General features: G+C 37.0%; 1 protein-coding gene across 8 annotated transcripts in view; it reads right to left on the minus strand.

Moving 5' to 3' along the window:
• FRYL (FRY like transcription coactivator) overlaps positions 1-15,130 on the minus strand; it is a 182,491-nt gene that overhangs the window by 6,995 nt on the left and 160,366 nt on the right. For all 8 annotated transcript variants that reach the window (XM_072620713.1, XM_072620714.1, XM_072620712.1 and 5 more), the window contains 5 exons: positions 11,849-12,099; positions 10,467-10,674; positions 8,587-8,736; positions 6,388-6,486; positions 1,364-1,432 (listed from right to left, as the gene is read on the minus strand). In XM_072620713.1, the coding sequence (XP_072476814.1) occupies positions 1,364-1,432; positions 6,388-6,486; positions 8,587-8,736; positions 10,467-10,674; positions 11,849-12,099 (777 nt within the window). The remainder of the gene's footprint in view (positions 1-1,363; positions 1,433-6,387; positions 6,487-8,586; positions 8,737-10,466; positions 10,675-11,848; positions 12,100-15,130) is intronic.

Consider the following 15,130-nt stretch of genomic DNA (forward strand, 5'->3'; position numbering starts at 1 on the left):
TATTAATACCTGTATGTATAGAAAATGACAGCCTTTTAAAATGTATCTAAAATAATAACAATACTTTCAACTTCTAGGTTATCAACTGACTTTCATGAAATGAAAGAGAAGAATCTAAGACTAGTTTTAAAGTCAGGTGTATAATTTTAAAAGGGCAAAGCAGAATGTTATGAAATGAGTTCCACAAATAAGTTAATATTTAAACCTCTATTACATGCAGAGAATGACTTCCCCTACCTAATCAGTGCCTAAAAATGATCAGTGATTTGCACAAATTAAGGAAAGCACAAGAGGCTATAGCAACTCACATAGCTATATAATCTGTTTTTAAGTTTTAGTTTTAACAAGTTTTACCGAGTGTGAGAACAAAAGATATCCCTTATTTTAAATAATACCTATTAGTTCCAAATATCCCACACTCATAAGTCCAATAAATCACTTCCACCGACGATAGCTCCCATTGCTGACTGCTGTCTACCAACAGTTTTCTCTTCCCTCTTGTTATTGTCAGTTTCCTTCTTTCCTCTCTTTAGCTTTGTCACATGTCTATTTTCATTATAGCTTTTCAAAGAAAGTGAAAGTATTTCATTCTAACTCACATTTTCTGATATGAAAGCCCACATTCAATGTTCCCATTTAACATCCATGATCGATCTATCTATACACACAAATACATACATACATATATATAAAAATAATTCTTCAGGCTAGTTTTTCCTTCCAAAATAAGCAGGAAATTAATGAAGGTGTTGAAAAAAAAATATGCCTGATCCAAATAACAATTTTATTTAATTTTTTTTATCTATTAAAAACAATAGACAGAATTTCCCCCTTGCAACAATTATTTGAGATATAAACAATGTCCACTCAATGTAATGGATTCAGCCCATTTCTATTTTTCACTGAACTTTTATATAAGCAAATTGCAAAGTATTCAACCAGAATTTCATTTTCAGAAAGGCTACGGTATAATTCTACAGTGCTAATTTCGGTTCTGGTTTTTGGACTAGATAATGTATCTGTAAGGTACTGATGCAGAATACTAATTCCTTTTCTTTTAGAGGCAGCTACACTCAAAGCAGACCTGACTGACTGGTACACAGATTTTTATCTAGCTTATCTACTGAATATTATTAAACCTCATATCACAAACTGCTTACTTACTGTTATTAAAATGAAAATTTCATTACTAAGCCAATATTTCATGGGAACCTAACTTTCACAAAGATGATTCTGATAACTAAAATGAAAAGCTTTACAAATATTATTTATTATTTCTAAGAATATCAGACAAGAACTGGAACACAAGAATATTGTTACTTGCCTTAGAAATGGACCAAGAAAATGAGAATAAGACACTTACCTGTGCATCTGTGTTATTTCTATACATGTTTTCACCATCACCAAATGTCCTCTTACAATTGTCTAGCCACTGCACGAAAAAAAGGGTAAGTTACAATAAGTAGCTTCTCCATTGCAAAGCCACACAGGGTGGGTCTCCTAATGATACCCATCATTCACTGTAAGGCACTTACCATATTTTCTTACAACAACCCTCTCAAATAACTATTATTTTACAGCTCAATGGAACTTCATTTTACTGAAGAGGAAATTGACTCAGAGAGTAGAAAAGTCACTAGCTCGGTGGCTAGTAAAGACTGGAGGTCAGGTCTTCCTGACTTCAAATTGAGCGTTCTTTCCACTCTTTCATAGAACTTGGTACATATAAAGATATTTTACGCTCTAGAGATGGACTGATAATTATTTTTTTCTTTAAATGCAGTCACCTCATTTTTTAGATGGATAATTTAACATCAGCAACTATACTGGTATTTTCTTTCCTTGTTACATTGCAATAATGTCCATCCATTTGCAGGATAAATAACTGCAACCTTTTCTCTAAAAATGGAAAGAAAGAAAGCTCGTTTAGATATATCACCTAACACTTTATAAAGTGCTCTTCTCATAACAGTCTTGTGATAGTGATAGTACAAATATTATCATTACTTCTATTTTGCAGATAAGAAAGTCCAACATAAGAGAGATTAAATGACTTTGCCCAACTGGGGTCATGTAGGATAGAAAGGATGAAAATGCGCTGCAAAGTCAAGTCTTCTGACTGACTCCAAACCAAATGATGACTATGTCAGGCAACCTCCTCATATGAAAAGCCCCTGTTACTACATCACTAACCTCTACCTTCAGAAAAACATTTAGTAATCTTAATTTAAAAAAATATAATTTTAACTTCAGAGACTTTCATCGGGAATAAGTATAATTAAGTCCATTAAACTTGAAGAATACCATTGCCTTAGATTTAAATATCACATTTCAAAGCATTTAAATGTAAACTTATACATTTGGTCAAAAGCATTTTCTCATATATTGTTTTTGATAAAATAAACACAATATCCTAATTTTATTTAGAATAAATATCATTGTATCTTTAGAATTTAAAAGGTTGTTTAACATGAGTAAAATGAAGCTCTGACTGCAATTTTATTTAATAATGCAGAATTTTATTCAATAACAGCAGGGTAATGTACACATTGCTGAGATTCAAGTGCAAATTCAGGTAAAGCTTCTTTGACTATGGCTACTTCAGGATACACAGATCAGTAAACAGTGCTCTGTAGATTTCACTGATTTCACTGAAAATCTTCATGACCTATATCTAACCTTTGTGAGATGTAAGACTGGGAAATAAAAAATGTGATTTCCTCATCTGGTCAATTTAATAAAGGCTCTTGAGTGAATTTACCAGGTCTGTTTGCTTATCAGAAGTGGACTTCTCTAAATACTGGTGTCAGTTTCAATAAGTGACACAGAATTCGAGATTCATTTCAAATCTAGTAACAAAGAAATAAAATCATGGTGTCAAGAACCATTTTAGATTGAAAAATCTGATATAGACCTGATCATCGTTATCCTATGCAGTAAGTGCACTTTATTTTTCTCTGCTCCTAAAGTTCTAAGTTTAACACATTATTGCTAGATGGAAATATATTATCAAATGGGGATAGTAGGAAAAAAAATGCTAGCCATCAGTTCGCATGGGGTAGATTGGTTCAGTCCCACGTAACATAGTTAGAATGCACAAAACTATTAAAAAGCAAAATTTCAGGGCATGGAAGAAATCTGTTTACGATATTTAGCTGAAATATTTTAATGATCAAATTTTCACCTCCACCTCAACTTGCAACATGCAAAGAATAGAAAAGGAGGCTTGATCTCAGTTATTTCCAAACAGTACTTCTGACCACAGGGGACCTCTGCCCTAAACATTCAGAGTGAAGTGTTCCACAGGCTCTCTTTTTGACAGCATCACTGAAGAAAAACATGTTGTGCACTCCTAGTGAGATAAAGGCTGACTGAAATGACTGTCAAATACCACCCAGCAGATTTCTTAATAACAACCTACACAGTAGACATCTTTCATAAGATTACGCATTATCTTTATTCATAGACTGCTCTCTCTACCAAGATGCCATGGGTAGGTTTGTTTTTTAATGCTATCACTATTAGCAAATATACTAACAGTAACAGTTTTAAATCTTAAAAAATCTTCTTTCCCACACCCCAAGATAATATCAGTCCTTTGTTTGCAAAATAACATGCAATGCATGTCTGAGAATATATACACCATATTCTCATTACACTGGTGGTGATTGGTATTTTTCTCCTCTCGTTCCCCCCCTGGCCCTGTCACCCTCACAAAACAGGAGATGATTTTATTCTGGCAGATGCCAGTGAGGGATTCAGCTAAGCCCTGGTGAAACTGGCTTTGTGACTACAGGCAGGTCAATAAAGCTCTCTGGAGGTTTATTTCCTTATCTGCTAAATGAAGGGGTTGAACTTGTTGATCTTAAAGTTCCCCCCAGCTCTAAATGTATGCACCAATACAAGGAAAGCTTCTGTACTATGGACACTGAGGGGAACATGTAAAACAAACAGCTGAGTGCTGGCTTACGAAGTCAACTCACTAAATCTCTATATTATATTACATGCTAGGACGACAGGGAGTATTCTAGTGAGTTCAAGATTTCAATCAAATTTGTTTATTCAACATGTTCCAAAATCATGTTGATGTCTGCTAAAAAAACTAAACAAACCCATATTTACAGTTTTCAACAGATGAAGTATCCCAGAGCTACAAATGTGCAGAAACTGAGCAGCATTATGCCAAAGTATAGCATAATATAATGTCTACTTTCCTTCCAAAAGCCAAAAATGATATAAAACTATTAAAAAAACCTCTCAAGTCAAATAGAGAAGGAACACATCCCAAAAGAAACCTCAAATTGAGCCCTAGATTCTAGGCTCAACTGCAGCATTGAAGCTGCTGCATATTACCAATACTCCTATACAAATTTTATGTCCTCAAATAAAAACAAAGATATGCTGCCAATTTATAGAATCTGAGTTGGGAGGGACAGAAGGGAAAAGTCCATCTGATACAACCTGTCCCTGAACAAGTGTCTCTAAAATTAATATCCTATCTCTTTCCTATAGTTCCACATTTGACTTACTAGTCTAGAGCAGAGCTTCTTATACTTTTCCTACTCCTGATCCACAGCTTTGGAGAACTCCCATCTTCAAGCTCAGGGTGGGAAACTTTCAGCTTTGAGGCCATATGTTTCCCTCCAGGTCCTCAAGTATGGTCCTTTGTCCAAGTTTTTCAGAACAAATTCTTTTATTAAGGGGATTTATTGTGTAAAGTGGCCTCGAGGCCACAGGTTCCGCACCCTTGACTTAGATCATTGCAAAGATCTTCCTGCCTTTTCATTTCTTTCTGCAGATAGCTAACAAAATATCTTGCACAAATACCATTTTCATCACAACTTTTACCTTTCCAGGAACATTCCGCAACAAGTCTTAGTCCTCCAGGCTACCCTTTCAACAAACTACAGTGGCTCCTAGAACATGGAGGATCAGACATACAATTCTCTGTTAGGCACTGAAGCCCTTCAGATCTGACCCCTTCCTTCCACAATCTCTACAATCCAGTGACATTGGCCTTATGGCTGCTCCTTGCACAGGACATTCCATCTTCCGAGTCAGTGCATTTTTACTGGCTTTTCCTGTGCCTGGCATTCTCTCTCTTCTCTTCCTCTTCTGAAGCTTCCTTCAAGTTCCAGGTAAAATCTCACCTGCTATAAGACAACTTTCCTGATTCTACTTAATGCCAAGTGCTTTCCTTTTGAGGTTACCTTCAATTTATCCTCTTGCTTATGTGTAGTTTGCACAGTCACCACCGTTATATTGTAAGCTTCTTGAAGGAAGGTCTGGTTTTGACTTTCTTTATATCCCCAGTACTTATAATTGCCAGGTACAGAATAGTTGCTTAATAAATGCTTGTTGTCAACTTGTGGCCAAGACCTGTCACATATGCTATCTCTCTCTTAGAATGTGAGGTCTGTGAACGCTGGCATGATTTCCCTTTTCTATTTGTACCACCAGTGCATAGCATAGTGTTATACATTTCCAGTCATTCATTCATGGTGGATATGGTGTTCAAGAAATGGCATAAAGGACTAAACCTCATTGAGGAAAGGTATAGTTAGGAAAGGATGGAAGTTAGTCATGTGTTTCAGGAAAAGGGCAGCAGCCAGCCTGATGCCCCATTAACACCTTCAGGCCTAGAGGAAAGTCTCTGGCACCTGAAGTGAATCATCTATGAGAAAAACATGGACAAAAATTAACACAATCAGGAAGCCTATGAATTGGGATCTGCATTGATGGAGAGATAACCCACATCGGTGAAATCCTAGGAGTCACTAAAGTACTGAAGAAGGCAGGAGTCAGTAATCCATAATATCAGTCATTAGATCAGCCACACGTACATTCCAGAGGGAAGGGCTCACAGTCTAGGAGGACTACTCTTATTGAGAAGGCCATTTACGTAAATATTCTATAATGCACATTCCTTCCTTTAATCAAATGAGATAATATTTGTAACATATTTAGCACAATGCCTAGTGTGTAGGCTCTGTATAAATCCATATTCCCTTCTCCTTCCCCTTTAAGGGATTAACTTCCTGAATTTCAGTTGCATAACTGCCTACTTAGTTGGTCTGTTCTGCAGAAGTTGTTGTCATATCTATAGTTTTAAGAAGTGCACTCCAGGAGTACTCAACTACCATGAAGGCCTAGCTTGGAGACTGCTTAATTACAAAATCTTAGGTGCTCCCTTACCCCTCCCCCACCCCCAGTGTACCCAACTAGATAGGCAGAGGGAGTTGTGTTTGAAAAGCAGGAAAGGCTCAAGAGATGAGAATCTAAATCGAACATCTGAGCTATTTTATTGCCCCTTAAAATTTATGGCTAAGGGCAAACCATCAACTATCCTTTCAAATAAAGTAAAATATGCTTGTTGAAATGACTCACCTGTTCTGCTGCTTCTCTTTTGGCATTATATGTATCCAGATGTTCTTGCAATTCCAACACACTGAACTTTAGTGTTTCTAGCAAACCACATGACATCAACTGTAAAAACAAAGAAAAGAAATTTTTTATATGGTTTGTCAATTTAGTAATGATCACAAAATTAAAAATAATTTGGAGCTGAAGATATATCTGGATTACCTGGGCTTATCAAAGACTCCAGTTCTAGAGCTAATGTGCTCATTGCTCTTATAAGTAGGAATGGTCTTACATTTAAATGGAGAAGCTGAAGGTCTATTTAAGTCTCTTTAGGAAGGCCAAAAAAGCCAGAATATGCCCCAAGATACCCAACACCCACTAACTGAATCCAAAAATATGCTGGTGTCACAAAAAGGTTGACACTCAGAAGTTATGTGGCATTCTTCATTCATTCATTCATTCGCCCATTCATTCATTCATTCATTTATTATTTTTACATCTAGACAACAATTTATTTAGCAAGGCATGTGGCTGCAGAAACAAATCGGGTCCAACACTCTCCATCAGTGCAAGGAACCAGAGGCTTATGGCTTTTTACCTTTTATATGATTTTTACACAGTGCAAAAAGGGAAGAGGACTGCATCAGTCAAGCTGCCGCTGGTTCAGGATATGAGCCAATTTCTCTTGAGTGGGGGATTTTATAGAAAACATCTGAAGGAAATTTAACTCAAAAACAGTGTTGAAACATTCCTTACCTTACATTGCCTAACATTCCTCCCCTTTGGACCTAAAACTCCAAGAGCCCACTGGTCTGCCAGTTACCTAGAGAAAATGTGATCGAGGCAGAAACACTGAGGATGGAAGTAATCTCCTCACACAGAAATTAGAGGGATGTAGTTGGCCACTCTAGAGGAAAGGAAGGAGCACTAAGAATGAACCTGAACAAAAATACAAATCCCAGGACAAAAGGCACGAGGCAAAGAACAGTGCCATCAAACCAACAGCCCCACAACCAGGTGAGCCCTATCGTCAGGTTCCATGAGAAGAAGGACTGGGCACTGACATGGGACTCCTCAACAATCTACTGGAGCGTGTGTAGGGAGGTGCGGATATCCCCAGATCTGCTGATATATGAGCAACAAGACTGGTTAATCATAGCACGGGTGATCCCCTCAGAGGCAGTAATGAGGCTGAGCACCATGTGGTTCTGCAGGATGACCTGGAGACTAGAAAGGGCTGGGCAAGTGGTTGTTGCCAGCTTCCCGATTTCTGTGGACAAGTTTTGGTTAGCCTGTTCCTTGGCAAGAATGCTTATGAATGGAAGGAAAACTCACAAGAATTTAGTCCCATCTCCATGGTCATGTACTGGGTTTTGTTTGGAGTTCCCATTTATGGTAGTGCCAATAACTCCCTAAGGTGCACGTGGAAATGTGGCCCAGTTTTACTGATTTATGGTTAAAAATGGAAACTGAGGGCATCAGATATTCAATGCCACAGGTGCCAAACCCATGCTGGGGGAAGGGAAGTGAAGGTGTGGTCATCATAGACAAAGAACTGTCAACCAAACTGAGGGGTACAGAGTCTGGAGTGGGAAGAGAGGAACCAGAGAAAAGTGAGGTTGGCAAAATGGGTGCCCTGAAGACAGACATTTATTCTTACAGAGTTTAGATATAGGGATGGTAGCATAGAATGAGAATGCTGGCTCTCTAACTGGAGGTAGGGACAGAGAATAATGGAAAAAGGAAAACGCAGGATAGCAAAGAAAAATGTTGCCTCAGATTTGTTCTAGCCAACCCACTTATTTTCCCAAAATACCGAAGGAATGGTCTCTAACCAGCGATGTGACTGGACCTTAACACTGACTGCTTACGTTCAATAATATAAAACCAAAAGATAATATGCTTTCCTGTCTTCAGGGAACTTACATTTTCTCTAGAAAAACAATATATACAAAATACATACACAGTAAATACAAGGTAATTTGGGGAAGCAAGCATTGGCAACTGGGCTAATCCGGAACAGCCTCACGGAAGGGGAGGCAGATAAGCTAGGCCAAACAAATCTAAAAATGGCAAGACAAGATACACACACACACACACACACACACACACACACACACACACACGCACATCTTTTTATTATAAAGCACTTTTAGTTTTGTAAGACTTTTCATTACATGAAAATTTTAACACGTTATAATATACCCATATGTGACAATTTACCGTTTCAGCATCCACAAAGACTGTTGGGCATTCTGAACACATCATCATTACTTCCAAAGAACTTTTAAACTTTGTTCCAATTCGTTGCAGACTATCACCAAGAAAATTGACTGAATCATTTGTTATAGCCCCAAATTTTCTTTGAATGGTCTAGAATAAAACACACAGAGAAAACTTACAAACACTGTACACATACACTTACAAGCAAGCATCCTTCAATCTATATCTTTAATTTTACTAAAAAATAAACTTTATGCTTCTGCAAATTAAACTTTAAATCTTTCAAAACTCCATTTTAAAAAAAGAAATAACACCAAAGAAGTAAACTAAGCATGCCTGCTTGTCCATCTGGCCATCCCTGGATTTATTCCTGAAGAATCAAGAATCCCCAAGATGAAACACATGACAAAGGGCTATCCAGGCTCTACGCTTAAGGGAGTTTAGTGAGGAAGAACCCCATATCTCCTGAAGCAGCCTATTTCACTTTTGGATATCTATAGACTGTTAAACCAAACCTAAATAATTTTTTTGCAATTTCCAATCATGAGTCTTATTTCTGCCCTCCAGGATGAAACAAAACAAGTCATAAGAACTCTGCCACATGACAGCCTTTCAAGAACATTGAAGTACGTTTCTGAGTACCATGGTTCAAGAAGTATACTGACAACCTGAATACTGTATGGAGGAGGGCAAATCAGGATGGAGAATGGCACTGAATTCATGGCATGTAAAGACTGGTTGAAGCAGGTAAGTATGTGTGGACATGATGGCTTTCTCTAAATATTGTGCGAAGCAGGGATTAGGCTTCAGAATGATCTCACCAGTTTATCATCCCAGTAGCTGTGCAGTAGTCTCCTTGCAGCCCTGCCAATATCAAGCTGTCACTTTTAATCAGTTTTTCTCATGCAATGAGTGTGTTATCGCAAAGATGTTTTGATTTTAATTTCTTTGATTATTAGAGTTTATTATTACAGTTTTCCAGGTAATTCACCATTTGTTTCTTTTGTAAATTATCTATTCTTAATAATTATCACCAATTTGCTGTTTCCATGGATAATTCACTTAAGCTTTTTGAGACTACTTTCTCATCTGTAGGATTTAGATATATCAGGATACTACTAGGAGACACCCTGTTTTTCAGAGCTAAGGCTCAGCAAGCAAACTGCACCTTGAGTTTGGCATAACAACAATCCTTCTCACTTGTAACCATCAAGAGAACTGAATCAGGTGCCCCATTGCTGCTCAATAGTAAGAAGTCCTGGCTATGCTTAACCTTGGTTCTACACCCTGCTGAACAATCATAAGGCTCAGTGACCCTAATGACTTGGAGAACTGCTTATTCAGGACTCAGGAATACCTGTTTTTGTGATCCAGCTATTTGGGGTTTTCATGCTCAAAAAACCTACCCCTGCCATAAGGATGGAAACCCTGCTACTTAGGAAGGAGGACTTCACTGGCAAGCTGTTTCCCTCACTTGAAATAAAACTTTGGTTTGATTCCTGATAACAGAAAGAAGAACAGTCCAGAGGGCTCCCAGAAAGAAAAGATGGGGGCATGTGGGCAGAGCTCTGCGAGGATTCCTAGATGGAGATGAGGAAGCTGTATATTTTCAGGCTTGGAGAACTGCTTGAATGAATACATGGGATGCTGAGTTTGGGGATGGGCTTGGCTAGACTGGAATAGTAAGGCTGGAATCACATGGCTGTGGACGCACTGTAAGTGCTCAGAGGCATTACCCAGAGCTCCTGTGGTTTGAAGATTATGATAAGGGTGAAAGAAATTTCCAGAAAAATCACTATTATTATTCAAGAGAAACCAATCTGAGGAGAAGAACTAAATAACAAAAAGCATAGCAACAGGAAGGGAGAACTCTGACTGACCTGAAACAGCCTGGAGAACACATGGAAAGTGAAGACAGCACAGGATCCATCTGTGTCAGAAAGCATTTGGTTGACATGACAACGCCAGGCTTCTTCTTCATCATCATATGCTACTGGCTGAAAAGCTGCTATTATGGCAGAAAGAAATGGTGATGGTGGTGGGGACGTCTGGATTTCTGGAAAGCCATCCTGCTCTTCCTCATCTTGGCTGTAAACATAAACATTGACAAGTTCATCAAAACATTTTCTAAAAAAAAAAAAAAAAAAAAACAGTCCACATTGCAAGTACCATTGACTGGGGCCAGCAATCAACCAGCACCAAATTTACATACATATTCACTATGACACACACCAACTTCCTAAATGGAATGATACTATCCAGTTGATTAGTTCTTGGGATCCTAATATGTCCCTCAAATTTCTCTCTCTAAGAACTACAATCACCACCTCAGGCCCAGACCTCTCTACCTATCCCTTTATTCTTTTTGGGCCCATGTCACCACTGTCTGACCATAGCTATTTTAATTGAAATCAATTTCAAATTTATTTTATTAAAAGTATCCTATAACCAACCATATACATAACCAGTATCTTATTACTGTCAACTAGGTACTGTACAAACTATGCTAGTTGAAACATACAATGGAAATATGAGAAATAGTCCCCATTAGGAAGAGTTTAAATCTTCTTGGGAAGATAATATAAAAAAAATGCTGGAGAAAATGAGATGGTATATGATAAAATATCTAAATTTATTCATTCAAACTCTAAGATCTGTAGGATTTCAAAGAAAAGAGAAATCAGCGTGGATTAAAGCATCTGGGGAAAAGTTTTTGGAAGAGGTGGGAGCTGAGTTGACTATGGAAATATCAATGTGGTAGCTGACTAACATTAACACATAAATATTTATAATGGATAGAAATCAATTACAATAGCTAACATTCACTAACACTTTTAAGTTTGCAAAGCACACATTTTCTACCCTAATCTTCGTAAGAGCTCCAGGAGGTAGGTAGTATGTGTATTATTATCTTCATTTTAGAGACAAATAAATGAAGCCTTAAAAAGTTGTGACTTAAAGCATTGAAGGGTTGTGACTTGCCCATAGATTCAGATTAAGAGTCAGATGTAAGATCTGAATTCAGGTCTTCCTGGCTTCAGGTCTAGCACTCTGTCCATCATACCAAAGTGATGTACACACACACACACACACATATGTATATACTAAGTGCTAGACATACTATTCATCAATGTGTACCATAAGAACACCAAATATACTCTAAATATGGTTTAGAAATCCTTATGTTATTGTTGTTCCTAAGCAAAGATATGATACTGGTTCTTGTACTTATAAGTTATGTCACAGAGGAGTTGATTCTCACCTAGACAAAGCTGAGAAGTCAGCTTCTTCTTCTTCACATCTTTCATCCAGCTCTTTCAAAGCAAGGGTAACATCCTCTTCACACACCGATTCAGGAGAGCTTCCAAGGGTTGGGGGCTCTGGGATTTCAGTTTCTTCCAATTCAAGAATTTCTTGACACATGAGAGATTCTTGCTGTTCTTGCATAACATATGACCCTTCATCTTCAAAAGTCATACTAACATGTTCATCTTTTAATAATGAACTTCCATCCTGTAAGCAAAGTTTTTGTTACTTTTTAAAAATTTTAATAAAGCAAATTTATAATGTTCATGTCCAATCCAACCCAACATTAATTTATTAAGTGCCTACTGTGTTACAGGACATCGTGTGTGGCCCTACTGATAGAGAATGAAAATCAGTGTCTGCTCTTGAAGACTTCTCCTTTTTCTAGAGGAAACAGAGAATGATCCTGCTGCCAGCCCACTTCTCTTTTGAGAGCTATTTTTTAATCACACAATTTGACTTTAAGTATCTTTGAATTATTATAAGTAACCTTTAGTTATATTTTAATTTTATATCACTGTTTCTAATTGCGGGGTCACTAGTTCAGCCACTTAAACTCTTTCCATCTCCATTTCCTCATCTGTAAAAGCTGAGTGTTAGACAAGATATTTCTGCAAAACACTGCAGAAAACTGTAAAATGCTGCTGATACGTAACCTTGGAGCAAGAGAAAGACGATACCTTCTGATATTCCATGGCTTTGATTATAATTTGAAAGCAGAGGTTCTTTTACCATTTTCAGGCTTATAATAACTTTTAGCACATACTTAATAGTTTCTAGTTATTGGAATTGTTTTGATTTCCCTTTAAATGTCCCAAGGAAAAATGTTAGCATGTAAGACATTTGAAAATTAATCTAACTGAAAGTTCATTTATCTAATATGATGACTACTAAAGAGCGAATGTGGTTCAGATGCCAAATCCTATAAAAGTTAACATCCAGTATAAAATATACTCAAGCTTGTTTCTTCCAAAATTTAATGACACAACTTTAGTATGTTATAATTACATATCTCCAAAGGGAAAACAGTATGCTATAGTTAATAAAATATAATAAGAACTAACATTTATTTAGCATTTTGAGGCTTACTAACCATTTTGCATGTTATCACATTTGCACTTCATAATGATCCAATAAGATACTACACTGTCTTGCCTAGCATATATTTTAACTGCATATTGAATATTTTGAACAGAATTTCCTTAAGCATTTCAAATTCAGTATGTTCAATACTTAATTTAGTATCTTCACTTCCAAACCTACTCTGCCTTCAAACTTCTCTCTTTTTGTCAAGGACAGCAGTATTCTTTCAGTCACCCAGCATTATCCTTGACTCCTCATTCTTCCTTCACTCACGTATCTAATCTGTCTCTCATTCTCGTTCTTTACTGCAGTCTTTGATCAAGAGGTGACCCCTTACTTCACCAGGGCCAGGCCCTCTAGATGTACTTTTGATTCTACCACTTCCCATCTCTCCAGCACAACTGCCTGTACAATTATCTCCCACCTTTAATTGTCAATCTTTCCTCAGTGACTCACTCCCTCATCACTGCCTATCAGAAATAACAGAATATACTTAGGTGGGTAGTTTACTTATATTTAGGGTGTAACATTAAAAGATTTTTCCCATTTAAACAATATATCATTTTCATTATTCATTTGAATATTATAGTCACTATTGCTTCTGGTCAACCAGACTTTTTAAAGACATTATTAGAAATTGATTATAGCACTCTAAAAACCATTTTAAAAAATAACCAAGTATCTCAATCAGTTAAGGGACTTCAGTGTCTTTATTAACTGTTAATAAGCATGTTACAGACTAATTGCTTCACTGTGGGCAAGTTATTTAACCTCTTAGCACTAATTTCATCTACAAAATGAATGGACTGGACTAGATTTTCTATGATCTTTCTTCTCTTACCTCTATACTTCCATTGTGTAAATGGAATCTTCTACTAAGTGCTATATTTTGTAAACCCTTTATGGCAAGAGTTAAAAAATCTCAACCAGGGAAAACGGTATGAAGGTGATGTTCTAAAAGTTTACAAAGTTGGAGATATTTTTCTACAACAACAGAACTCCTAAGCCTCAGGCTGAATTAATACAGGCTTCCTTTCTGTGGCAGGCAATTTCCCTTTTTATTCTTTTTTCAGTCAGAAATTATGGAGATACTGAGTGTTAGACACAACAGACCATTTCCAAGATTATTTCACAATATTCCTCTCCATGTGCTCTGTAGTCCAGCAGCCAAATTTTCCTATTGACTGCTGCTCAAACTCAGTACTGCATCTCCCACTGATATGCCATTTATAGGCTGCTCCCCCATGGCTGGAATTTACTGGCTCTACATATCTGTCTTTTAGAATCCTTAATTTCCTACAAATCAATAAATATTAAGTGCCAAATATGTGCCAGACACTGTACTAAGCACTGAGTATACAAAGAAAGGTAGTATCTTCTGCCTCTCCCTTTTTTGGGGGTATTATGTAGAGATTATTCCCCCCAAAAGACAAAACGATCATCTATGCTATGGTAACAGATACTATTTAAATGGAATACCAGATTAATACTTTTACCCCTATTGGTATATTTAGTCATTGGTAGAGTGAACACCCAGTGAGAAAATTCCCTCTACCAATGCAGGTCAGGAAATGTCTGAGACTTAGAAAAGCTTGGGGTACAGAAGAGTTGGGTGAGCCTCCTATGATCTCACAGCAAATACATGCCAGACACAGGATTTCAACTAAGGGCTTCCCAACTCTATCCAGGTGATGATCTATTACACAACCACTTCTCAAATAAAAGTTAATGTGACTCATTAAACACTTATAACACAACCATGACAAATAAGAATTTACTTTTGCCATTTAGTTTAGCAGCTAATGAAAGGAATATAAGTTTTCCACCAAGTAGGCACTCTAGATTACTTTTTGACTCTATACTATCTACTTTATAAAGATCTATTCAGTATTTTTACTAAACATGATGCTTATGCATAAAATTGTTTTTCCATTTCAGTGGAAAGATATATATATGTACATACATATATATGTGTGTGTGTATACACACACACACACACACACACATATATATAAAGGCACACATATATTTGTATTTACATATATACACAATTATATATACAGCTTTTGTCCCAGTTAAGAGACAGTGAGGGCATAAGGTCAGAGGTAGAGGATAGGGCCATGATTTTATTGGTATAGGGAAATTGCTGGTGAGC

The sequence above is a fragment of the Notamacropus eugenii genome, chromosome 6 (assembly GCF_028372415.1).
Source record: "Notamacropus eugenii isolate mMacEug1 chromosome 6, mMacEug1.pri_v2, whole genome shotgun sequence".
Lineage (NCBI taxonomy): Eukaryota > Metazoa > Chordata > Mammalia > Diprotodontia > Macropodidae > Notamacropus > Notamacropus eugenii.